At 36.9% G+C, this 27,029-nt stretch overlaps 1 protein-coding gene across 7 annotated transcripts in view; it reads left to right on the top strand.

Annotated features, from left to right (window-relative positions):
* LOC130904785 (thyroid hormone receptor alpha) overlaps window positions 1-27,029 on the top strand; it is a 94,953-nt gene that overhangs the window by 64,443 nt on the left and 3,481 nt on the right. For 4 of the 7 annotated variants that reach the window (XM_057817798.1, XM_057817800.1, XM_057817799.1 and 1 more), the window contains 6 exons: window positions 13,760-13,821; window positions 16,587-16,708; window positions 19,596-19,743; window positions 20,417-20,622; window positions 23,661-23,807; window positions 24,777-25,035. In XM_057817798.1, coding sequence (XP_057673781.1) covers window positions 13,760-13,821; window positions 16,587-16,708; window positions 19,596-19,743; window positions 20,417-20,622; window positions 23,661-23,807; window positions 24,777-25,035 — 944 coding nt within the window. Of the gene's footprint in view, window positions 1-7,205; window positions 9,158-13,759; window positions 13,822-16,586; window positions 16,709-19,595; window positions 19,744-20,416; window positions 20,623-23,660; window positions 23,808-24,776; window positions 25,036-27,029 lie in introns of those variants that run through there. The other 3 variants (XM_057817804.1, XM_057817803.1, XM_057817802.1) reach the window with 3 other exon arrangements.

Here is a 27,029-nt window from a genome sequence, read left to right as displayed (position 1 = left end):
CTTGAGATGTTTAAAGCTTGGGAAATCTTTTTGAATCCAAATCGGGCTTTAAACTTCTCAACAACAGTATCTTAGACCTGCCTGGTGTGTTCCTTGGTCTTCATGATGCTCTCCGCACTTTCAACAGAACCCTGAGACTATCACAGAGCAGGTGCATTTGTACGGAGACTTGATTATACACCGATAAATTCTATTTATCATCATCAGTCATCTAGGACAACATTGGATCATTCAGAGATCCTCACTCAACTTCTGGAGTGAGTTTGCTGCAATGAAAGTAAATGGTCAAATAATATTGCACACCCCACTTTTCAGGTTTTTATTTGTTTAAAAAAGTATTAAATATCCAATAAACTTCCATTCCACTTCACGATTGTGTCCCAATTGTTGTTGATTCTTGACCAAAAAAATGTATGTCTTTATGTTTGAAGCTTCAAATGTGGCGAAAAGTTCAAGGGGGCCGAATACTTTCGCAAGGCACTGTATGATATTTTTTCTGTCTACATTTTCGCCATATTCTACAGCCCCCATGCTTTGACCGATTAGCACTGTTCCAACTTCCAAATGTTCCAAAACCTCCCACTTCCAAAAGCGACACTGGCTCTCTTTCCATTTTTCCCAATTCAATTTAAAAAGCCCAAAGACAATAAATAAATTAATAATAATTTAAAATGCTATTTTTAATTATATTACCACCAAGTATTTGGCAAAAACATAAAAATCCACCAAAATTTGACAAAAACTTCCCCCAAAAATTTTTATCGGGCTCATTCATTTCCAGTGGCTAACTCAACTCCCACAAAAACGTGTCCATTCACTCCTATTAACTTTCTACTCTGCCCATTCATAACTCATTGGTGGTCATTATGTTTTTTACAACAAAACCAAAAGAAAAAAAACACTCAAATTGCCCCAAATTTAATGAAAAGTGGCCAGGGAATGCCTCAAAATGACCAGGAAAGGGCTCCAAAACCAACAGGAAATGACCCAAAATCAATAGGATGTGATCTGGAATTACTCCAAATTCAATAGGAAATGACCCGTAAATACTCTGAAATCAACAGGAAATGGTCCAAAATGTACAGGAAGTGACCAAAAGATCAAAAGTAGCCCATCGGTAACAAAGAAGTGACCCAAAATTAACATATTCCCAACAATTGGCAACAATAGACGTCCAATTCTTTTAAAATGGATGGACTGACAGTGTATGCTCATTTTTCAGTGGCTTCGATGGTGCTAGACTTCCAATCCATTTTGACTGGGAGGAGCGAATGAACAGTGTTGTTTTGCCTTAGCCTTGGAACATTGGAGCAGCTCCAATCGATCATCAGTCACCAAGGTCCTTGAGGGCGTCTGGTAATCCACCCAACCAATTCGCAGAGGGTCCTTTGGGACGTACTCCAGCCATAAGGTGTACCTGTTACGCTGAAACACACTGTTTGTTCCCTTTGCAACCAGTGTCAGAGTTCGGTCTGCATTGCCAGCTTTAATTTGGATAATTTTTTTTTTCATCCCAGTGAGCGTTGGATTCTTCTATAGCTGCCCTTTGCCACTTTTTGTTTAGAGGTTTAGGTTTGTTGGCATCAGTATTGCATCTGACTTTAACAAATAGTGTGGTTTTATTGGTTTCATCAAGCTATACTTTCCAACCCTTTCGAAAGTGCTTCGTAGCCGAGTGTGAAGCGGTTGGAATGAAAATCAGCACCTCCAAATCGCAAAGCCATGCTGATGTTGGCACACTGTGCATTAGAGGGAAGGTGCTGTGAGCCGTGGCAGTGTTGTATGAAACAAACCCCCACCCCTCCAAAACGACTTGTTTTTTTTCAATAAGGTCTTCACAAAGGGAGTGTAAGGTGTAATTTTTTTTCCTTAACTCATTCACTGCCGTCGACGGTGATCAACGTCAAATCCGTTTTGACTGGGAGAGATTGGCAGCTACAGTATATGACTGTCACAATAAATCGGTTAATGGACAACCAATCAATCGCCTCTTAACTGTTAAGTTCCCTTAGTTCTTTTTTCCAATAAATGAAAGCAAGGGGAAAACTAAATTTTATTTTCAAAAATTTTACTTATTAATTATATTTTGACTTAACAGCAAAAAAATTTTTGATTTTTTTTTTTCTGTTTCATTTATTTTAGACTTTATATCTTAAGAATAAAAAAATAAAAACAAAACAATGGAGGAGTATAAAACGGCATTAATTAAAGGCGGAGTTTGACTTTTGTGGCGGGGGGCATTTTGATGACGCAGAAACGCAGTGTCATCAATTAAATTAACTTACAAGATATATGCACGGATAGTAGCTTAGCCCGTGCTCGTACATACAGGCATCCCAACTGTGTCTGTGCGTTCGTGTGTGAGGGCGCACGTTTTTCTGTCTTACCTAGTGGAGAAGTAGAAGCCACATCCTTTTTGACTAAATACTCCAGCCAATATTTACAATAATATGTTGAAAATGAGCGTTTTTTTTTTTTTTGTTTGTGTCCCATAATTTTTTAGGGGAATTCTAAAATAGGCTGCTTAGGACAGCTATGCTTGGCCAGTATCATCGTCCTCTGAATATGGTACGTCCGGTGGTGGCTCTGTTATACAATTAACGTCTTTAATGGGGTAAACTGAAACTCCATTCACCATTTTGGCGGTGTTCGCCGGCGTTTCATGGTTCACATCTTCAATCCATGGTTCTCACTATGTAGTTGTTATCGCTTTTGAAAGCTGTGGTTTGAAAAAATTACGAATATCCATCTTGCGTCTTCTGTCCTCAGGTGGTTTTGGCTAAGCAAAGCAAATGACAGTCTCTAAGATGCTAGTCAACATGATCTGTTTGAAAAATAATTTTGACCCATTATAACATTTTTTTTTTTCATTTCATTCATTTTTGTTGCTTATTTTATTGCTTTACAATAAAAGCCCCCCCCCCCCCCCCCCCCCTTAATCTCCATGAATTTTAACAGAGGCATATCATAGACACATGCGTATGATTTTAAATTGTGGGGAAATTGCGTAATTTGTCTTTTTTTTATGTAAGTTGTGTTAGAAGTGTTATTTTGTGTTCAAGACAATGTCACACTTTTAAGGAATCTGTTTTATACCAGAAACTGAAATGGAAAAGCAACAACATGTAAAAACAGAGCACATTATTCATTATGTCCTTGTCTCTAGTACTGTGTGGAGTCGGCCTGGAATTCAGAAGTGTTGTTAAAACAGGCAGTGTCTCTTTGTGGTTTAACAAAAGGGCGGTGCCATTTCTTGAATAGAAGAGACACTAGTGATTCTGTTTTAAGTTGTTTGTTTATTGTTTTTACCAAGGTAGATTATTTTTAACAACATTGAGTAAACATAATGCAAATAGTAGTTGCATTAATGCTTGAAATTATTTAGAGAAATACAATGTTCAAATAACTATATTGTGTTGAATTACCGTAATGACCCAATAAAGACTTATTAATGTGAGAACATAACAGCATATGTTGCAGACAGCTCCTTTCAACAAAATATATTAATCACCACTGGATTTCTATTTTAATTTTCACAAATTCATCTCTACTATTGAATGTAAAGTATGTAATAATTGCTTCTTGCTAAAACATTTTTATACAAAATGTATATGAGTATTTTTCTAATACTGGACAAAATACAATACTGCACTCTTCAAAGAAAAAAAAACATTTTCCCACCAAGGAAATTTATAAATACTAGATAAACATAAGGTCACTTCAACATCAAAATTAAAAATATATACAGTGCCTTGCAAAATTATTCGGCCCCCTTGAATCTTGCAACCTTTCGCCACATTTCAGGCTTCAAACATAAAGATATGAAATTTAATTTTTTTGTCAAGAATCAACAACAAGTGGGACACAATCGTGAAGTGGAACAACATTTATTGGATAATTTAAACTTTTTTAACAAATAAAAAACTGAAAAGTGGGGCGTTCAATATTATTCGGCCCCTTTACTTTCAGTGCAGCAAACTCACTCCAGAAGTTCAGTGAGGATCTCTGAATGATCCAATGTTGTCCTAAATGACCGATGATGATAAATAGAATCCACCTGTGTGTAATCAAGTCTCCGTATAAATGCACCTGCTCTGTGATAGTCTCAGGGTTCTGTTTAAAGTGCAGAGAGCATTATGAAAACCAAGGAACACACCAGGCAGGTCCGAGATACTGTTGTGGAGAAGTTTAAAGCCGGATTTGGATACAAAAAGATTTCCCAAGCTTTAAACATCTCAAGGAGCACTGTGCAAGCCATCATATTGAAATGGAAGGAGCATCAGACCACTGCAAATCTACCAAGACCCGGCCGTCCTTCCAAACTTTCTTCTCAAACAAGGAGAAAACTGATCAGAGATGCAGCCAAGAGGCCCATGATCACTCTGGATGAACTGCAGAGATCTACAGCTGAGGTGGGAGAGTCTGTCCATAGGACAACAATCAGTCGTACACTGCACAAATCTGGCCTTTATGGAAGAATGGCAAGAAGAAAGCCATTTCTCAAAGATATCCATAAAAAGTCATTTAAAGTTTGCCACAAGCCACCTGGGAGACACACCAAACATGTGGAAGAAGGTGCTCTGGTCAGATGAAACCAAAATTGAACTTTTTGGCCACAATGCAAAACGATATGTTTGGCGTAAAAGCAACACAGCTCATCACCCTGAACACACCATCCCCACTGTCAAACATGGTGGTGGCAGCATCATGGTTTGGGCCTGCTTTTCTTCAGCAGGGACAGGGAAGATGGTTAAAATTGACGGGAAGATGGATGCAGCCAAATACAGGAACATTCTGGAAGAAAACCTGTTGGTATCTGCACAAGACCTGAGACTGGGACGGAGATTTATCTTCCAACAGGACAATGATCCAAAACATAAAGCCAAATCTACAATGGAATGGTTCAAAAATAAACGTATCTAGGTGTTAGAATGGCCAAGTCAAAGTCCAGACCTGAATCCAATCGAGAATCTGTGGAAAGAGCTGAAGACTGCTGTTCACAAACACTCTCCATCCAACCTCACTGAGCTCGAGCTGTTTTGCAAGGAAGAATGGGCAAGAATGTCAGTCTCTCGATGTGCAAAACTGATAGAAACATACCCCAAGCGACTTGCAGCTGTAATTGGAGCAAAAGGTGGCGCTACAAAGTATTAACGCAAGGGGGCCGAATAATATTGCACGCCCCACTTTTCAGTTTTTTATTTGTTAAAAAAGTTTAAATTATCCAATAAATTTTGTTCCACTTCACGATTGTGTCCCACTTGTTGTTGATTCTTGACAAAAAATTAAAATTTTATATCTTTATGTTTGAAGCCTGAAATGTGGCGAAAGGTTGCAAGGTTCAAGGGGGCCGAATACTTTTGCAAGGCACTGTAAATACATAAAACTCTAGATATTGTCTTTGGTTGCTAGCTTGGTTTAATAATGTAACATGGAAATTCTGCTGACTAAATCATGAATATTTTTTTTTTAGAATTAGTAAACTAAGCTACATCAACCCATTTGTATTGATTGGAATACTGGGGAAAAACATTAATGAGAAAAACGAGGTAATTGCACTCATTTAGCCTCATGAAAATCCCGTAAAGGATGTTATGCTTGGTGTCAAAAGTCGCGACATCCGTAAACAAGGTTGTCTGGCATGTAGAATCAAAGGTGGGTAGTAACGCGTTACATGTACTCCGTTACCTTCACTTGAGTAACTTTTTGAGAAAAATGTACCTATAAGAGTAGTTTAACTAAACCTTACTTTTACTTGAGTAGATTTGTTAAGACAAAAACGCTATTGTTACTCTGCTACTTTTGGCTACACAAGAGTCGTTACAGTTCCCCTCTTTATTCTACATATTAGATTTATTTATTTATTTGCCAGCGATGCCAAGAGTAGCGCTCATAATTTCATCAATGAGATGTCACAACAATAATCACATGAATCCATTACACCAATCAGATGCAAGCTTGCCGTTCTAAGATCACGCGAGCCTGTTCAATCACGTGGCGTCTTTAAAGCACCGTAAAAAATGAAGTACAGTGGTACCTCGGCATACGATCGCTTCGACACACGATCTTTTCGACATTCGACGTAAAATTTGACTCGCCATTTGTTTCTACATCCGACGACATGCTCTAAATACGACCATCTATGACGGCCCCGAAGTTTCTTTGTTTTCCTGCAAGACTGATGCACGGCAGATTTTCTTGTGAGAGAAATCAACCTGGGTTCCAGCAATGTTAGTGCAGGTGGTGAAAAAAAAGGAAAAAGGTGATGCTTACCATTGAAATGATTGAAATGGTACAAAATTATGAGCGTGGTGTGCGCATCCTTCAACTGGCTCGATAATACAGCCGTAGAATGTACTTTCGACGGTCCTCCTACGACCTCCGTTCACCAGTCTTTATAAGTTAAGGTGACAATTATTATTATTGTAGTAACTTTGCCAAAGTAATCGCCAGCTTCGTCAGGTTTCTAACTATTTATTCCATCAACTTGTGCAACATAACATGCCTACTGTCTGCCGCAGCTGAACAAAGTAAAGTGAAAGTAAAAAATCCTATCTCCCTCTGTCATGTCAGCCACGCAATGCATTCAGGTACACCACGCAAACGCATTCGCTACATTAGAACCGGATTCGTTAGATTATTACAGGTATTATTATTATTTCTATTATTATATTATGTAATTGCGATTTGCAACAGTATTTATAATAGGTTTTTGGGCTGTGGAACGAATTAATGGAATTATAATGTATTCTTATAGAAAAATCCTGCTCGATATGCGACCATTTCGACTTACAAACAAGGTCCTGGAACGAATTACCTTCGTATGTAGAGGTGCCACTGTATTTGACATAGAGCGCTGCCCTCAACATGACTCGAAAGCGCAGCTTTTAACCTCTCTCCCAGTTTTTGTTTGGCACCGATTGACCACGAAAAACAAGAGATATGATCCTTTTAATTTCAAAATAGTAACTATGAAGGAACTACAGGATTCACTATTCAAACTAGGAACTATTTTCTCCACTAGAGGGAACTCATGCTCCTTGTACGAATATTGCTTCATTTCTTTTTTTTTCGCAGGAATTCAGTTTTTTTTTTCTTGTATTTCTTTGGCTCAGCGTGGTTATGTAATGGGTTATTGTACAGTATCATTATAACAACAGTTCTTATAGCTTGTGCTAGAGAGAAAAAAAAACATTGTTTAAAAAAAAAAAAAAAAAATCCAAAAAAGATCAGCAGTTAATCACAATGTTACTCATTGCTTGAGTATTCTTTTCACTAAATACTTTTTTACTACTTTGGATGACTACTTTTATTTGAGTAATATTAATTTGAAGTAACGCTACTCTTACTTGAGTAAAATTTGTGTAGAATGCACCATCGAAGCTCTGTACCCGTACTGCTTCTTACAAGCCCCAATGGCGTACCTCAAGCAACACGTCACTTTTGCTCATTAATATTCATGACGTTAGCAATTGTTTTTAGGCGGGTCAACCTCCCGTTTGTCCCTAATAGTAAATGCATGGAAATAGTGTACGAACGAGATTTTTGCTGAGCCAAATCTACCAATTCTGTCCGAAAATGATGTCCATGGTGCCAAATTCACTGGTAAAGATGTGGAAGAACATACAAATGTTCAGTTTAAGAGATGGCTTGAGTGTCGAGGGCTGAAAAAGAGCCGACCTGATCCAGAGTTAGTTTTTTTATCAACACCTTTTTCTTGTGTGCATTGCCTTATGCTACTGAGAATGACAGTCTCCTGTTTCAACAATCTATCCTTTATGCCCTGTCTTTCTTATACTAAAGTTGTTTTTTTACAACAGAAAAGGTAACAGTGGAAGTCTGATACTATTTTTTTTTTTTCAGGTCATTCATTGTCAGACAGAAGCAGCACAGCAAAGCGCCACACTAAAAAATAAGTTAAAATATCAAAATGGCTTACCTCTTCGTCCTCTGTAGGACCATGGCCCCCAACAAAATGTTTACTGCATATGAAATGTGAATGGCTTCACCTTGCTAGCGTTAAACTGGTCTTTTGAACGTCCGTGGAAGTTGATCCATTCTTCATTTTTTCCTCTGAGTTTTTCGTTTCGGGAAACGTATGAAAAAAAACATCCTTCATTTGTCGTAATATCTCAAATCGTTTCTACAAGTTCCATAGCAGCAGTGTTTGATTGGCATGTTAATTTTTGAAAGATTACCGAAAAAAACAAGCAGAACTAACATGGACTGTATGCGAGGGCGTGTCGATAATGATCCACTTCCGCATTACCATAGTGATGTCACGATCTAAAAATAGCATTTGTGCGGTACACTATTAGTTTCCATTTCTATGAATATAAATTATGTTAACATTGTGGCCTTCGTGCCCCATAATTTGATGTCCACGTACATTGCATGGATGCCAGGTCTTTATCGGGTTAAATGTTTTTAAATGACTAAAAAAAATTTTACTTAACCATGACCCCGATATATACAAAGTAATACCTTCACAAGGAAACCAAATCTCATGGAATAATTGGTTGACAACTAGTTGCAAACAACAAAAACTTTGACAGATTTTTTTTTTTCAATTGCAATAAAAAATTAAAATAAACTCAAATATTTAATAAATTCGATTCATCACCTTGGCATACCAGAAGCTGAAGCATTTTTTGTGACAGATCAGAGTGAAATGAATTGTATTGTGACAGACGAGAATACCACATGCTGACGAGCACACGCACAGACAGGGGGGCCGGACCAGAGCAGCCAGAAAGGAGGAAGAGAGAGAGCAAAAAGAGAAGGCGGGGGCAGAGAGAGAAATAAACATCGTAGTCATTCTTGCTAGCAGACAGTCTTAGGCAGGCTGAGTAATTCTCGGACTAGCAGAAATCAGAGTACAAGCTTGACTTTACTTGACAGTCCGTTAAACTTTTACGGGGTCAGCTTCAGTGTTGAGGTCATAGGGAGGTTGCTGGAGTTCAAAGCTCCATGTAGAGGTAGATCAATGCTGTTTGACGACTGATTTGCGGATCTGGACTCCCTGCCCTGACAACTTGACTGCAAAAAGAGCAGCTGAGGACTGCATAGACTCAGTAAATTAGATTGCCCGGAGGCTGAAAGTGCATAAAATTAACAGGAGCAACATGCATATTTTACAGCCATACTGCATCAACAGGTTGGTGTTTAACGACTTGATGTGTGTGGGTGTATGCATTTGCAGTTGAGAGATACCCGCTTCTGTTTGGTTTTGATTGTCTCAGCAGTGTGCTCTTCTTAGAAGTAGCTCACAAATGTGTTCTATAATGTTTATTAACCCTTTATAAGGCAAGTGACTATTTATAGACCTGCCGTCATCATAAATGGACATCACATTTTGGGTCATGGAGGCTACTACTACTACTACTATACCAAATGTTAATATTGTGGCTTACACTACTCTAAATGTAATGTCCACGTTTGTGGAGGCTGGGTCATTCCAGGGGTTATGCTTTGTTTTTTTAATTACCCAAAAATGTAACAATATGCATACCAATTCATTTAAACTGGAAGGATTGGCTGTACATAAACAGAAATACGGTCTGGTAATGGCCTACAACAACATTCTAAAGTTGATTCAAAAACTTTGAAATTGAAATTATGAATTTAAGAAATTAAGTACCGTAATTTTCGAACTATAAGCCGCCACGCACCAAATTTTACATGAAAACGGCATTTGTTCTTAGATAAGCCGCACTGGACTATAAACCACAGCTGTCATCACTGTATTATGGAATATTTACACCAAAAGATAATAACCGGCGCACAAGACTGTCATAGGACTGTAATACTTGTAATGACACTGTCATGACCATTAATGAATTTTAAATTTGAAATTATTTGAGTAAGACATAACAGTGCTTTTACTTGGGTGGATTTGTTGGTACTCTTTCCACCAATGGGTACTTTAAATTCTTCCTTCTGCATCATATGTATGCATCTTTTTATTTGGACCTAACTCGATATTCAGCTGAGCCACAACTCATATGGACTCCCTTCTAAAGTGCTGTAAGAATACTAGCCTCACTACTTTTTTTCAATGCAGTAATTTGATATTGACATATAAATATAAAGTGCTGGCCAAAAGTAGTGGCACACATGCAATTCTGTTAGATAATGCTCAATTTCTCCCAGAAATTATTGCAATTACAAATGCTTTGGTAGTAATATATTTATTAATTTTGATTGCAATGAAAAAAACACAAAAGAGAATGAGAAAAAAAGTTAAACCATTATCATTTTACACAAAACTCCAAAAATGGGCCAGACAAAAGTATTGGCACAATCAGCCTAATACTTGGTAGCACAACCTTTAGACAAAATAACTGCAAACAACCGCTTCCGGTATCTATCAGTGAGTTTCTTACAATGCTCTGCTGGAATGTTAGACCATTCTTCTATGGCCAACTGCTCCAGGTCTCTGAGATTTGAAGGTTGCCTTCTCCAAACTGCCATTTTCAGATCTCTCCACAGGTGTTCTGTGGGATTCAGGTTTGGACTCATTGCTAGCCACTTTAGAAGTTTCCAGTGCTTTTTCTCAAACCATTTTCTAATGCTTTTTGAAGTGTGTTTTGGGTCATTGTCCTGATTGAAACCCATGACGTCTAATGGAAACCCACTTTTCTCACACTGGGCCCTACATTATGCTGCAAAATTTGTTGGGTTTTCAGACATCATTATGCCATGCACACGGTCAAGCAGTCCAGTGCCAGAGGCAGCAAAGCAAACCCCAAATCATCCGCCATGTTTGACTGTGGGGACCGTGTTCTTTTCTTTGAAGGCCTCGTTTCTTTCCCGTAAACACTATGTTGATGCCTTTTCCCAAAAAGCTCTACTTTTGTCTCATCTGACCAGAGAACATTCTTCCGAAATTTTTTTGGCTTTCTCAGGTAAGTTTTGGCAAACTCCAGCCTGGCTTTTTTTATGTCTCTGGGTCAGAAGTGGGGTCTTCCTGGGTATCCTACCATAGAGTCCCTTTATATTCAGAAACCGACAGATGGTACAGGTTGGCACTGTTGTACCCTCAGACTGCAGGACAGCTTGAACTTGTTAGGATGTTAGTCGAGGTTCTTTATCCACCATCCGCACAATTTTTGGTTGAAATCTCTCGTCAATTTTTCTTTTCCGTCCACATCTAGGGAGGTTAGCCACAGTGCCATGTGCACGGTAGACACAGGAACATTCAGGTCTTTGGAGATGGACTTGTAACCTTGAGATTGCTCATTCTTCCGCAAAATGTTGCTTCTCAAGTCCTCAGACACTTATTTGGTCTTCTTTTCTCCATGCTCAATGTGGTACATACAAGGACACAGGACAGAAGTTGAGTCAACTTTAATCCATTTTAATAGGCTGCAAGTGTGATTTAGTTATTGCCACCACCTGTTATGTGCCACAGGCAAGTAACAGGGGCTGTTAATTAGACAAATTTGAGAAGCAGCACATGATTTTTCCAAAGGGTGCCAATACTTTTGTCCGGCCCATTTTTTAAGTATTGTGTAAAATGATAATGATTTGAAATTTTAAAAATCCATTCTCTTTTGTGTTTTTTTCATTGCAAGCAAAATAAATGCAGATATTACTACCTAAGCATTTGTAATTGCAATCATTTTCCAGGACAAATTGAGCATTATCTGACAGAATTGCAGGATGCAAGACAGGAACTCAAGTTACTTAACGTTACAATAGTTTGGGCTGTTGCTGATCACTTTTAACATCAAGATTGTGCAGCAGATGTCAAGGAAGTGATGTCACTGTTATGGTACCCAACAAAATCTACATTATTGTGAAATGTACCTTGGTGTTTTTGTGTTTGTTTTTTTTTTCCGGTTGCAAAATGACAGTGTTTCGGTTTCAGAGCTCAGTTCACAGAAATCATTATCATGACCGTAAAGGTTCTCACAGTTGTACCAGTCGTACCAGATTGGGTTGATTGAGAAAAATTGGCAAAATATCAATTATAGAAAATGTAAATTTCAATAAACCTAAAGTTTGAGTGGCCATTTCAAACTATTTATCATCCGTGTATGTATGTTGCAGACTATGTTTCCTGAAGAATCTTGTCATGTTTTGATTTCTAGCTATATTGTTGAAAAATGAATAGTACCTTATTGAACAAAACAAAACAAATGAAAGGTTAGAAAACTGGAAGGGGCATAGAAGAGACCAGCTTTGGATGAGTAGGGAGGGAATATCTGATGCGTGTTAACAATATACAGTAGCCACACTTGGAGGAGGAGCGAGAAAAAAAAAAAGACTAAGAAGGTGGTCAGGAGAAAGTGGGTCATCCAAACCTGTCAGTGGCAGCAGATGCAATCATGTGAGAAAAGCTACAAAACTATGAAACATAAGAACAAAAATGAAAACTGAATACAACCTATCTATTTATCAATCTACTATTGACACATGTCTGGGTACATACAGTATCTACCGGTATTTAGATCTGAATCTGAATACACGCATAAAAGAATTTTAATTAACTTTTTAGTGCCATTGACAATGATAGACATCATAAGGCTCTCTTAAACCTTTTAAAAATGAGTTTGTCCGATTCATTTGCACTGGAAGGCTGGCAGGCCCTCCCAGTTCAAATAGACTGGGAGGGCCTCCAAGCTTACCAGTTCAAATGGATTGGACATGTATAGCTGTCAGTGGACTTAATTTAACACTGTTTTAGGTTTCCTTTCGGTCATATGATTTGAAGTGCACTTGAAGTCAATAAAAGGGCAGGGACGTAATTTTGGGGATGCGTCACAAAGCAAAGCTCCCTCGCAATATTTATTTTTCGTTCCACTTTTTCGGTGAGCCACACAGGCTACATGCTTTAAGTGATTCATTTGGACCTTTCCAACTTAGAACCTTTCCAAAAATTCATGCAATGCATTATTTCTTTGGATTTCACTCCTAACGTTCACAGTTACGCCAAATACATGTTGTTGTTGTTGTTGTTTTTTGTTTGTTTGTTTGTTTGTTTTTACATAAGTCACGATAAAGCAACACTAGGTAACTTTTTAATGAAAATATTTTCATAACATTTGCGATGATATGTCGACTGACAACTAGCTCATGGGAAATGCAGTCTTCCTTAAGGCAAAACACTACCGCTTTTGTCCACCGGCACCGCTAAAATCGACCAAAACTGAAAAGTTACCAAGTGTTGCTTTAATTTGTAATGGCAAAAACATAACAATTTAAATTTCAAAATGCTACTGATATTAGTTTTTGTCCAATTGACAATAACCCTAACACTAACCCTAATTGACAATATTACAACTTTTTTTTTTTTATAATGTACAAACTCAAGGCGCACAAAATTATCAGCCAGTTTTTTTTTTTTTTTTTTTTCCTTTGTAAAAACAAACTACAAAAACGTTCTTTTCCTATGGTACATAAAACACCCCCAAAAATGTCATTATGTTTGGACATGACCAAAAATCAACAGGAAGTGACTGAAAATGACCAGGAAGTGAATCGTAAATGCCCCAAAATGTCTGGACGTGACCCATATATGCCCAAAATTATAACAAATTAACCTAAAATTAACATTAAGTGACCTGTTAATCCCCCAAAATCAACAGGAATTGACCACTAAAAGGTTGCGGACCAGAACAACAAGAATCTTCACACAATTTCTCAAGAAGCTCCATTTTGTAGTTGTTTCAGTGTTGCATTTGTTTTTGTGTAAAATTACAAGCAAATAATGCAACTTTAGCACGCCATTTTAACTTTATTTTCCTCATGTTAGGTGGCTCGATGTGCCAAAGAGAAAAAGGAAGAACAGCCAGTCTTCAATGAAGAGTATGTCTGGTAAGGACAAATCACCTCAAACATATCCCATCCATGACTTTGTCATCACCAAAACAAAACAACAAAGTGAGATTTGTTCAATAGATTAGTCACATAAGATGCTCAGGCTTTGAAGTGTTACAGGACTCTTTTTCGGGTATTATATTCAGTGCAGCTCATCATACTAGAACTGACTACCCCATGGACTGTTAATGGTATTCCAGCTTTGTCCTCACTGTTGTATTAGACTCCTTGCTGTTTTCTTTTAGAGGCTTTGTGAACATGAATAAGCTTCAAGGTAGCCTAAGAGTCCCCTTTATACCTGTTAATCAATCGCAGAAAGAACAGGACCCAAGTATGGAAGTGAGACTTTTAAAAGTTAATCAAATGAGCAGGCTTTGCAGTTATAAATCCGAGAGACTTGTTTTCCAAGTATCCAACCATTTTCGTCCACTTGTCATATCACATGGGCAGCAACTCAAACAGAGAAGCTCAGACTTTCCTCTTACCAAGCCACTGAGAACAGCGCTTCCAGTGTATCTCATCATCTTCCCAGTCCAGTTGGAAGATGCAGTATCTCTGTGTCCTCCATTCATTGAACTAACTGGCAGCCGCAGAAATTTCAGCAATGCAAAAGCATTCACAGACAGTCCTTACAGTTTAAATGAATCGTATATGTACTTGCAAAAACAGAACATAATCACTTTTAACTTGCCTACAAAATTGGATTCAAATATCACATAAAACATTTTCATTTTAAACACAATGCAAAGTCCAAACAGGATGTTTGATAGCAAGGGTACTCGTGCTTCAAAGTCTCACAGATGGACAGTAACGTGAACGAGAAGTTTCAAATAATGACTTCCTGCTGTGCATCAACACGATAGCTTTGAGCTCCTAAATATATACTCTGAGTGAGCGCAAACATAGTCATGTGAAATAATAATGCCCAGCATGTGATCACCATGCCTCCATTCTGATATACGCATATGCAGAAACGACTGTCGGCGCGGAATATTTCACATGCTAGATCACAGACGCTCAAGATGTCATATAAACTATTGGACTGCCATTGACTGGGATAGATGTCCAATTCATGTTGACAGTCATCATAAATTTAACTTCTATTGTCAACGAGTGTTTTTAATCCATATAAATACTTGCTGCCGCCCTCCCCGTCAAAATTAATTGGGCATCTACCTCAGTGAATGGGTGTTTTTTTAAGCCATGTACTGTATATTTTTGAAAAATCACTGCTGGCGCTCACAGTCAAAATGAATTGGACGTATATCACCGTCAATTGATCATAGACTTCATAATGATATTGACGGGACACTACCCCAGACACTGCGCCACGCCTTTAAGTAGGGGGCCGTCCCACACTCCGCTTCAGTCGGTCGAAGTCGGTCGCAGTTATTCTCAAACACATGCAGCGATCCAACGCCGAATTTAGGTTGAAAAAGTATGAAATCTGTACCGCATACAAGGAGTGATTTGTTTGAGGATTCAAGCTAATTATTATATTTTTCGTACCATGCATGCATTTTGAAATGTTGTGAAAAAAATCAATGAATGAAATCAACCGCTACGGCACTTGCGTCATGATTGGCAATATTTACGTAAAATAAATGCTAACTGCCCGTTTTTTTTTTTTTTTTTTTTTGCTTTTAACCAAGAATCATTCATATCTATGAAGAATTCAGGGATTTAAGCATTTATTCACAAAAATTTTCAACGTAAAAAGCTCTGTGGTGATAAGGCGGCGCCACAGTGGCTTAAAGACTAGCAGCATATTCAACATGTTTATGTAAAATAAATGCAAACTGCCGTTTTTTTTTTTTTTTTTTCTGCTTTTAACCAAAATTCGAGACTGTTTAACATCAATATCTATATAGAATTCAGGGATTTAACCATTTATTCACAAGAATTTTCATAGGAAAAAGCTCTTTGTCTGTGTTTTTGTACTCGGGCAGCTTTAATAGAGATAGGCCCCCTATTAATCGGCCCCGCGCCCAATGTCCCGTCAATATATTATGAAGTCTATGAATGGATGATTTTAATCCATATATTTCTAATATCTTACTAACTACCACAGTGCGTACTTGGTAAATACTAACTATACTGACAGTCAATGAGTTAGGGATCTTTGTTGAAAGTACCCAGTTTTAATTCTTTCTTTGGAATTCTCATTGTCTATCCCATTGTAGTCACTACTCATCACTCTACACCAGGGGTGTCAAACCCGTGGGCCGGAGCCAGATACGGCCCACCGCAACATTTGGTGTGTCCCACGAAAGTTAATGACGTGCATTGACTTTGTGTTTTTCGCTAAAATTTATGTGCAGTTTCAGCAGTCCAAAAATCAGAGGATATTTTTTAATTGCTTCTTTTTGTTTAAACTAAATAAATATTTAACAAAAAAAAATAAAAATAAAATGGATTGTTTTCCTTTTTATTTTTTTTTTATTTAATTGGGGAAAAAAGTCATGTATAGTGATTTTTTTCACATTGTTTATTCAATATATATAAATAAAAGATCAAAATGAAAAAAATAAAAAATAAAAAGAGCATGTTGTTGAACATGTTGTTAAGATGCGCAAAAAAAACAAAAAAAAAATTTTTTAAGAATTTGGTTAGACGCCCAATCCTTCAAAGATAAGTTTGACACCCTTGTTCTTCATCTTCCATGTGCCTGATGTTCATCGCTGCTTACTCGCCATTCGGTATTCACCTCTCTCTTCATCCCATCCCATCTTTCTCCTTAACCTCCTCCTCCTTTCCTATAGCTCTTAGCATCTCTGTTCCAGGGTACATTCCCAGCTACTTGGAGAAGGATGAGCCATGCGTGGTATGCGGTGACAAAGCAACGGGTTACCACTACCGATGCATCACGTGCGAAGGGTGCAAGGTACAGTCTTTTAAATGGTTTTTGAGACTGTCAGGCCAAGCAAATAAGAAGAGAGTCGCAATGGTTATTGTTGTTCGTTTGCTAACTATTTCATATGCTTTAATCTGTAAAATTTATCGGATAAATAGATAACCAGTCGTACCGTGTTACCTCGACATACGATTGCTTTGACCCACGATCTTTTCGACATCCGACGTAAAATTTGACTCGTCATTTGTTTCTACATCCGACGACATGCTCGAAATATGACGACATGACAGCGCCACAAACGGACGCACGGCGGATTTTCTCGGGAGAGAAATCAACACAGGTTCCAGCAAGGTTAGTGCAGGTGGTGAAACAAGGAAAAAGATGACGGTGACTATTAAAAGATGGAAATGATAGAAAAATATGGGCGTGGGGTGCGCATCCGTGGCAGTCCTTCACTGACGTTCGTTCGCCAGTCTTTATAAGTTAAGGTGACAATTATTACTGTGGTAATGTCGCCAAAAAAATCGCCAGCTTTGTCAGGTTTTTATCATTTATTTCTGAACTCGTGCAACACAACACGCCTACTGTCCACCGCAGTTGACGGTGTTCTCAACAAAACATTAAAAGAGAAAGTAAAATCTCAACAGCACCTATCTCTCTCTGTGACATTAGCGACGCGGCGCGTTCAAGTACAGCACGTAAAGCACATCCGCCACATTAGAACCCGATTTGTTACAGAAATTATTATCATTATTATTATATTATTCCAGTTTTTATTAAGAATTTATTTGTTTTGCTATGTGTAATTGCCATTTGTAATAGTACCAGCAGTATTTATTAAGGATTTAGTTTAGGTTTTCAGGCTGTGGAACGAATTATTGTATTCTTCTGGGAAAATCTGGGAATTTCGAAACAAGGTCCTGGAACAAATTAACTTCGTATGTAGAGGTACCACTGTATTTGAATTTTCAAGTTTTTGTGGGAAACTAAAAAAAAAAAAAATAAATAAATAAATAAAAGGATGATTGGATGCCACATGATTGGATGTCTATCATCATCAGTGGCACTGAAAGAGTCCGTTCAGTGTAATTGTACAGTAATTAATTTAGACTAAGTAATGTTTCCTATTTGTCGATCAACTTTTTAGCCATAGACTTCATAATGACGGGTCAGATCAGGTCATGCACTGCGCCTCGCATTCAAGTAGGGGGCCGTCCACATCATGAGGACATATTCACAAACACGCATGCAGCGATCTAATGCCGGATTTTTGTTGAAAAAGTATGAAAACTGTACAGCATACAAACAGGAAAGATTGTCTCAGGAGTGATTTGTTCGAGGATTCAAGGTAATTATTATATTTTTTGTACCATGCGTACATTTTGAAATGTTGTGAAAAAAATCAATGGGAGAAAATAGCTGCTACTGCGTTGGCATAATAGCAATATTTACGTAAAATAAATGCTAACTGCACGGTGTTTTTGCTTTTAACCAAGAATCGAGACTGTTTTATGTCCATATCTATAAAGAATTCGGGGATTTAAGCTTTTGTTCTCAAGAATTTTCACCGGGAAAGCTCTGTTTACATAAGACGGCCGCTAGCTACATTCACTAACAGACTAGCATTGTACTTTGACATATTTACGTAAAATAAATGCCAACTGCAGTTTTTGGGTTTTTTTGGGGGTTTTTTTTTTTTTTGCTTTTGACCAAGAATGGAGACAGTTTTACGTCCATATCTATTAAGAATTCTGGGATGTAAGCATTTATTCACAAGAATTTTCACCGAAAAGTTCTGTTTACATAGGGGGGGCCGCTAGCTACATTCACTAACAGACTAGCATTGTACTTCGACATATTTACGTGAAATAAATGCTAACTGCACGTTTTTTTTTTTTTGCTTTTAACCAAGAATCAAGACTTTTTTACATCCATATCTATAAAGAATTTGGGGATTAAAGCATTTATTCACAAGAACTTTCACCGGAAAAGCTCTGTTTGCGTAAGGGGGCCACTAGCTACATTTACTCACTGACTAGCATTGTGCTTCAACATATTTACGTAAAATAAATGCTAACTGCACAGTTTATTTATTTTTTTTTTTTTTTGCTTTTAACCAAGAATCAAGACTGTTTTACTTCCATATCTATGAAGAATTCAGTGATTCAAGCATTTATTCACAATAATTTTCAACGAAAAAAGCTCTTTGTCTGTGATTCCACTTAGTCAGCTTTGACGGCCTCGCCAACAATGCAGGCCCCCTATTTATCGGCCCCACGCCCCGTGTCCCGTCAATACATTATGAAGTCTATGCATTAGCATTAAATCATCTTAAAGCTAATCGTACTGCAAGCATATCTGCACGCTAACGGTTGCAAAACATTCATGAATTAAATATGGATATAAACTGGTGCAGCAGACTAGAATGTGTTCCATATTGATTTTCTCCGAGCTAATCCTGCTAGTATAGACTCACATGAGAAATCAAGTTCCTCTTAAAATCCTGCAGTGTTGAATTTTGTAATGTGGTCACTTTTTCCAACTAACTGTTAAACTGACAGTTTTATAGCTATTATATCATTATAATCAGTGAAATCTATTTTGGTGTAAATGGCCCTTAGAAAGCTACCATTTTGCGCCTTGCCAACAAGGAAGCTGTGTTTTAGCTCTTCAGATGCTTTGTTTTTCTGTTTAAGTAAGTTTAGCCAAAACAGCTGCATTTTAGTTCATGGAATATTCACTTTTTTAGTGGATTAACTAGGGTCTGTAAAATTCCACTTTTTCCATCAACTCTCTTTATTACAAAGCAACTGTTACACAATTTAATGAATTTCCCCCCTTCCTGTTTCCTGTTTATCTGCACTTATCTTGTCCCAATCGTTTATCACTGCCTTTTTGTTCTTATTAACTCTTCCAGGGTTTCTTCAGACGAACCATACAAAAAAACCTACACCCAGCATACTCGTGTAAATATGAAGGCTGCTGCATCATTGACAAGATTACCCGCAACCAGTGCCAGCTTTGTCGCTTCAAAAAGTGCATCTCTGTTGGCATGGCCATGGACTGTGAGTTTCTATAAATTAAATGATAACACTATCTTTGTACACTAGCTTGACACGTGAATGCCCCAACTCAGTGATCCACAACCTTTTTTGTGCCACAGACCAGATTAATGTCGGACAATACTTTCACAGACTGGCCTTTAAAGTGTGGTGGATAAATACTATATAATTAACTCATTGGCTGGCATTAATGGCGCTAATGTTCATTGGCCCCTCTCAGTCAAAATTAATTGGATGTTTAGCATCTTCAATGGCTTCGAAAGATGAGCATTCACAGTCAGTCCTTAGTTTAAATTAATTCAATGTTAATCATTGTGAACAGCAGGCAATGAGTTAAATGATGAGGGCATTTCTGTTTCTCATCCTATTAATTTGGGGGCAATTTTTGCCGGTTCTTGTTGATTTGGGGGAAAATCGAGGAAGTTTTTTGTCAAAAATTGACATTTTCATATTTGTTGTATGCGCCATTGGAAATGAATGGAGGCATTGAATTTTGGTAGAACCACGTTTTTTCCAAAAACTTTTGGATGCCTTGATTTTGTGATTTAATTTTGATTTCGTAAATTAAAACCGTTGGATAAGTAGCAATTTTTGTCTCTGGAAATTAATGTGACTCTTGCATAACCGTGAACCCAGTTATAGTTACTTAACAACACCAAACTCTTTCATCTATCAGTGGTATTGGACGATTCGAAGCGCGTGGCTAAACGGCGTCTCATCGAGGAGAATCGAGAGAAAAGAAAAAGGGAGGAGTTGGTACGAACGCTGCAGGTGAGGCCAGAACCAAACACAACAGAGTGGGAGTTAATCAGGATTGCAACTGAGGCCCACCGACACACCAACGCCCAGGGATCGAGCTGGAAACAGAAGCGCAAGTTTCTGGTAAGTGTAAAAAGTAACAAGCCCTGTAACCAAGTGATGTTGCTAAAGGGCTTGGTTTGAAGATTTTCCATGTTTGATCAATGATATTGAATTGATAAAGCTGTCATATAGTTTTTTTTCCTCTGTTTTTCGGCTTTCTATCTCGCTTCTTCTCATCTTTAACATTATACTAGGAGTGCATCAGTCACAATTTTCTGGCTTATTTTTGAAAATCCCGATCTGCCGATCTCGATTTTAGCAGATCCCAATTTTTTTTTCCTCAACAACAGCATGCCATTTTTTATAATACATTCAGTCATATTTCATTGTATATCATGAAACACGGCCTATAAAACAAGACTGTTTTTGTATTTTAAAAATTAATACCACAGTGATCCCTCGCTAATTCACGCTATATATATATATATATATATATATATATATATATATATATATATATATATATATATATATATATATATATATATATATATATATATATATTAGGGCTGTCAAACGATTAAAATTTTTAATCGAGTTAATTACAGCTTAAAAATTAATTAATCGTAATTAATCGCAATTAATCGCAATTCAAACCATCGCTAAAATATGCCATATTTTATGTAAATTATTGTTGGAATGGAAAGATAAGCCACATGACGGATATATACATACAACATACTGTACATCAGTACTGTATTTGTTTATTGTAACAATAAATCCACAAATGGCATTATTAACATTCTTTCTGTTAAAGTGATCCACGGATAGAAAGACTTGTAGTTCTTAAACGATAAATTTTATAGTTACAAGTTATAGTAATTTTATATTAAAACCCCTCTTCATGTTTTCGTTTTAATAAAATTTGTAAAATTTTCAATCAAAAGTAGAGTTAATATAATAATAATAAGAATAAAAATATCAATAATAAAAATAGAGTGAAAAGTTTTATGTGTATTTTGCATAGCTAAATTGATATGGAATGCCAGTTTATTTAGCATTGTTGTTTAACTGTGTGTCAGAATAGGGCCTCATTACTATAGACTGAAGTGCTTTTCTTTTTGAGAACATTAATTTTTTTTTGAGAGATAGGAATATTATTTTTGTTGTGCTTTCACTAAAGGATACTTATGTTTGTTGTGAAGGAGAAGCTTATGCCAATAAACGGCGCGCCTGTGTCCACTCGCCTTTACTGTATAACATATACAGTGGGGAGAACAAGTATTTGATACACTGCCAAAACCCATTGGCAGTGTATCAAATACTTGTTCTCCCCACTGTATCTGTACATATCTTACCCAAAATAAAACAAGAGACACATAATTGCCACTAAAAGAAATAAAACTTACCGAAATATGTGTGGAGCACAAATAGCAATTTGCATTGCATTGTGAATACAGCATAAACGTCTCACAGCTACTATTTCTCCCACGTTTAGAAGACATAACATGAGTATGGAACAGCGCTGCCCCCAAGCGGCCGGTGGCATTCTCTTCACTCTTAATGTCCATAAACGGCCTCATTGTAATGTTTGAGGCAATATGCCAGCGGGTGCGTTAATTGCGTCAAATATTTTAACGTGATTAATTTAAAAAATTAATGAACGCCCGTTAACGCGATAATTTTGACAGCCCTAATATATATATATATATATATATATATATATATATATATATATATACATACATACATATAAATAAAATATATTAGGGCTGTCAAACGATTAAAATTTTTAATCGAGTTAATTACAGCTTAAAAATTAATTAATCGTAATTAATCGCAATTAATCGCAATTCAAACCATCTATAAAATATGCCATATTTTTCTGTAAATTATTGTTGGAATGGAAAGATGAGACACAAGATGGATATATACATTCAACATACGGTACATAAGGACTGTATTTGTTTATTATAACAATAAATCAACAAGATGGCATTGCCATTATTAACATTCTGTTAAAGCGATCCTTGGATAGAAAGACTTGTAGTTCTTAAAAGAAAAATGTTAGTACAAGTTATAGAAATTTTGTATTAAAACCCCTCTTAATGTTTTCGTTTTAGTAAAATTTGTAAAATTTTCAATCAAAAAGTAAACTAGTAGCCGGCCATTGTTGATGTCAATAATTACTTACACAATGCTCATGGGTCCTGAAGCCTATAAAATCAGTTGCACACAAGCGCCAGCAGAGGGCGGCAAAACTCCGTAAAACACAATTAACAAGTGAGCGTTTCACTGTACCGTCATTTCAATGTGTCTGAGCGGGGCATCTGCGTTAATTGCGTCAAATATTTTAACGTGATTAATTTGAAAAATTAATTAACGCCAGTTAACGCAATAATTTTGACAGCCCTAATATATATACGTATATATATGTGTGTATATATATATATATATATATATATATATATATATATATATATATATATCCTTCCAATGCTAAATCTGAATAAATACATTGAACACACCCCAAAAACAAAAATTGGGGGGGAGGGGGTGATACCTTGCGGTTTTTCACTTATTGTGGCGTTTTTGTGCCTATTAACTGCAAAAAACGAGGGATCACTGTAATTGAAAATTTGAAAATTTTATTTTCCAGATTTTTAGCTCATTCACTGTCATTGAACATGACAGACATGGCATAACAGGTCTTTTATCTCTCTTTTTTTCACATCCTGATTGAATGTGAGCTAAATGTGAGCTTTTGTGAAACAGGTTATTATTATCTGACTGAATTCACTCACAAGAAAAGTCAGCGTAATGGTTAATCATGCGACTGCAAAACAATTATTCTTTCTCACATTAACACGGTAGAGCAGCATTATATTGGTGAAAGTATCAAAATACCAAACAAGTGCACATGACCAAATGCTAACATGTAAATATGGCTAACTGACTTAACTTGACTTTAGCAGTGCTCAGTGAACGAAATTAGTTATATTTTTTAGTGACTGACTGATCCCACAAAATATATTAAATCGGTGCACCATTAACATTATACATTTCCACCTCCTTTTTTACATGAATGGTAACATTCATCAACTATATTTTGCCTCCAGTCAGATGATATTGGTCAGGGAAAACTGGTGCCCACAACGGAAGGAGATAAGGTGGACCTGGAAGCCTTCAGTGAGTTCACCAAGATCATGACACCTGCCATCACGCGTGTGGTGGACTTTGCCAAGAAACTGCCCATGTTCTCAGAGGTAGGTTATGCGGTACACACTTTTAATTTAAGTGTACATCAAGACCAGAAAACAAACAGTTAAAACTTCTTTGAGGTTACTTCTTTCAGTGTCACTGACAATGGTAGACATCCAATCATGTGGCTCTTAAAAACCAAATTAAAACTTAAATTACTTTGTCACGAATATAAGTCAAATCCATTTGTACTGTGAAGGTGGTTTGCCAAACCTCCCTGTTCAAAGTTATTGGATATCTATTACCATCAATGGCTGCCAATGCACATGGGGTAAAGTCAGCATTCAGCATACCTAACTCGACAGAAGTGGTGGTTGATGGGTAGTGATAAGAATCAGACATGCCTTTGGGCACCAACAATCCACAAAGAGGGGACAAAATGGAAACACAACCAGACCACCACGACATCTTAAATTTGACCGAAATATTTGTTCATTCAGTAATCAGTACTGCTTATCCCAGTCTTGAATATGGACAGGATCTGGGGAAACACCTTGAATTTCAGACAAGGGACAATTCATAGTGTTCAAGCTATCTACAATGCGTGTTTTCCAGATTTGGGAGGACAACTGAGTGCCCTTTTTTTTTTTTTGGTTGGTTTTGTTTTACCCTTCATAGGGAAGCAATTAATACTCTGAAGTGATGTATAATAAATGAAATAGAATTGATAACTGATAACATTTTGTAAAATTTGAGCTAAAAACTCAGGTTTTCTTTTTAAATAATTAAATGGAATATTTACTTGTGACTCATTATCTGCCATTGACAAGGATGAATGTGCAATTTCAACATCCAGTTTCAATGCCGGCGCTAGATGTCAAATCCATTTTGAATTGGACGTTCGTTCATAGTGCAGTCAGTGGCAACCATTTAGTTAAATGCTAAACGCGTTAAAAAAAAAAAGAAAAAAAACAGTTGCGTAATCTACCACAGGCAGTAAAAAATGACCGTGCACATTTTACTTGACTTCACAGCTTCCATGTGAAGACCAGATCATCTTGTTGAAAGGCTGCTGCATGGAAATCATGTCACTACGAGCTGCCGTCCGCTACGATCCGGAGAGTGAGACTCTAACACTAAACGGCGAGATGGCCGTGAAACGTGAACAGCTGAAAAACGGCGGCCTGGGAGTGGTGTCGGACGCCATCTTTGATTTAGGAAAAAGCCTAGCCCAGTTCAATCTGGATGACTCAGAGGTGGCACTGATGCAGGCCGTCCTTCTTATGAGCTCAGGTGAGGATCATGATTGTAATTCAGATTTATCTTTTAGGGTTATCTTTCAAACACAAAATATATTTAAGGAAGAAGATAACAAGAAAGTGCTGGAGGCAAATTTATTTCACTGGTTGACGGGGTTCACTAAGAAAAAAAATGTCATGTGTCAACCGATGATGAGCCATGTGTTGAGAGAACAAGGAATTGTGTGTGTATTTTCTCATGAAAGGGGAAACTCAATTTGGTACACTATTTTTATGCAATCAGATGTTTTTCTCATAGTGGGTTCCTTCATTCGCTACATCCATTTTACACTTTCTTCAGTTTTGAAAGCTTCTGACATTAGACTCAAAGCCCGCTTTGATACTACTCGTAAGCTTTATTACTAACTGCCATATTTGCTATACCCAGAATATTTAGCCGACAGGGATATGCTGTATTAGTACACTTGCCCGTTGACATACAATCACACACATACGCACACACACAATGTCAATCATAACAAAAGATTTAAAATGAAATATTAAATTTAAAACCAGTATATGACATATTAATGGCAATGTTTGCTGAGGCAACCAAAAAGAGACCCAATTAAATTAGGCTGAAAAGGGACATTTTGGGCATTTTCTTGGAAAATTATCTCGCAAACTCGTATAAAAGGAGATTGAGGATTAATAAAAAATAAATAAATAAAAACTAGGGCAAAATTATTGCGTTAACGGGCGGTAATTAATTCTTTTAATTAATCACGTTAAAATATTTGACACAATTAACGCACATGCCCCGCTCAAACAGATTAAAATGACAGCACAGTGTCATGTCCACTTGTTACTTGTGTTTTTTTGTTTTTTTTTGTCACCCTCTGCTGGCGCTTGGGTGCGACTGATTTTATGGGTTTAAGCACCATGAGCATTGTGTAATTATTGATATCAACAATGGCGAGCTACTAGTTTATCTTTTGATTTGAAATTTTACAAATTTTATTAAAACGAAAAATTTCAGAGGGGTTTTAATATAAAATTTCTATAACTTGACTAACATTATCTTTTAAGAACTACAAGTCTTTCTATCCATAGATCGCTTTAAAAGAATGTTAATGTTAATGCCAGCTTGTTGATTTATTGTTATAACCAACAAATAGAGTACTTATGTACAGTATGTTGAATGTATATATCCGTCTTGTGTCTTATCTTTCCATTCCAACAATAATTTACAGAAAAATATGGCTTATTTTATAGATGGTTTGAATTGCAATTAACTACGACTAATTAATTTTTAAGCTGTGATTAACTCCATTAAAAATTTTAACCATTTGACAACACTAAAAAAAAAAAAAACAGAATATAGATACATTTCCACAGGTCACATTTAAGAAATACCTTGTTTTGGCTTATTCTTAATAAGTGCATGTGACACCATAAAAAAATCTTAAATAGCATTATTATGTGGATTAAAATCATATTCATATCATAAATCACATTTGGATTCAACGAACCCTTTGGAATGAGATAATAAAGCTTTTTTTGTTTTTTTCAAAATTCATTAAAAACTGATATATCTAAGTTAGCAAGCTAATAATTCGGCAAATTCCCGTTCGACTTCTTCTCATTTTGACAGCATTTTTTACAAACAGGTCAAAATTTGAGACCACGCTGCCCATTGGTCTGTTGTATTCCCTCATACCAAGTGCGAGTCAACCTTCCACTGAGCAAACCAGTTCCTCCTCCCATTAGATCAGACATGTCCAAAGTGCGGCCCGGGGGCCAGATGCGGCCCGTGGTCAAATTTCATCCGGTCCCCAGCCTATCTCATAAGCTCAATATTGTCTGGCCCGCACACAGACTTAATAAATTGGTCAGCAGTACTGCTACCAGCATATGAAGTAGCCTACACACGAAATGCTGCTCCTCATTTACCCACTAAAAGGCAGCAGCACTCTAAGCAACATTACCCCGTGTGATCCGTGACTTCCTATTTTCTAAAATGGCAACAATCAACAAAAAAATAAAAGT

The sequence above is a fragment of the Corythoichthys intestinalis genome, chromosome 16 (assembly GCF_030265065.1).
Source record: "Corythoichthys intestinalis isolate RoL2023-P3 chromosome 16, ASM3026506v1, whole genome shotgun sequence".
NCBI classification, from domain to species: domain Eukaryota; kingdom Metazoa; phylum Chordata; class Actinopteri; order Syngnathiformes; family Syngnathidae; genus Corythoichthys; species Corythoichthys intestinalis.
Note: the sequence above shows the minus strand (reverse complement) of the source record. Positions and strands in the feature narration are given on the sequence as shown.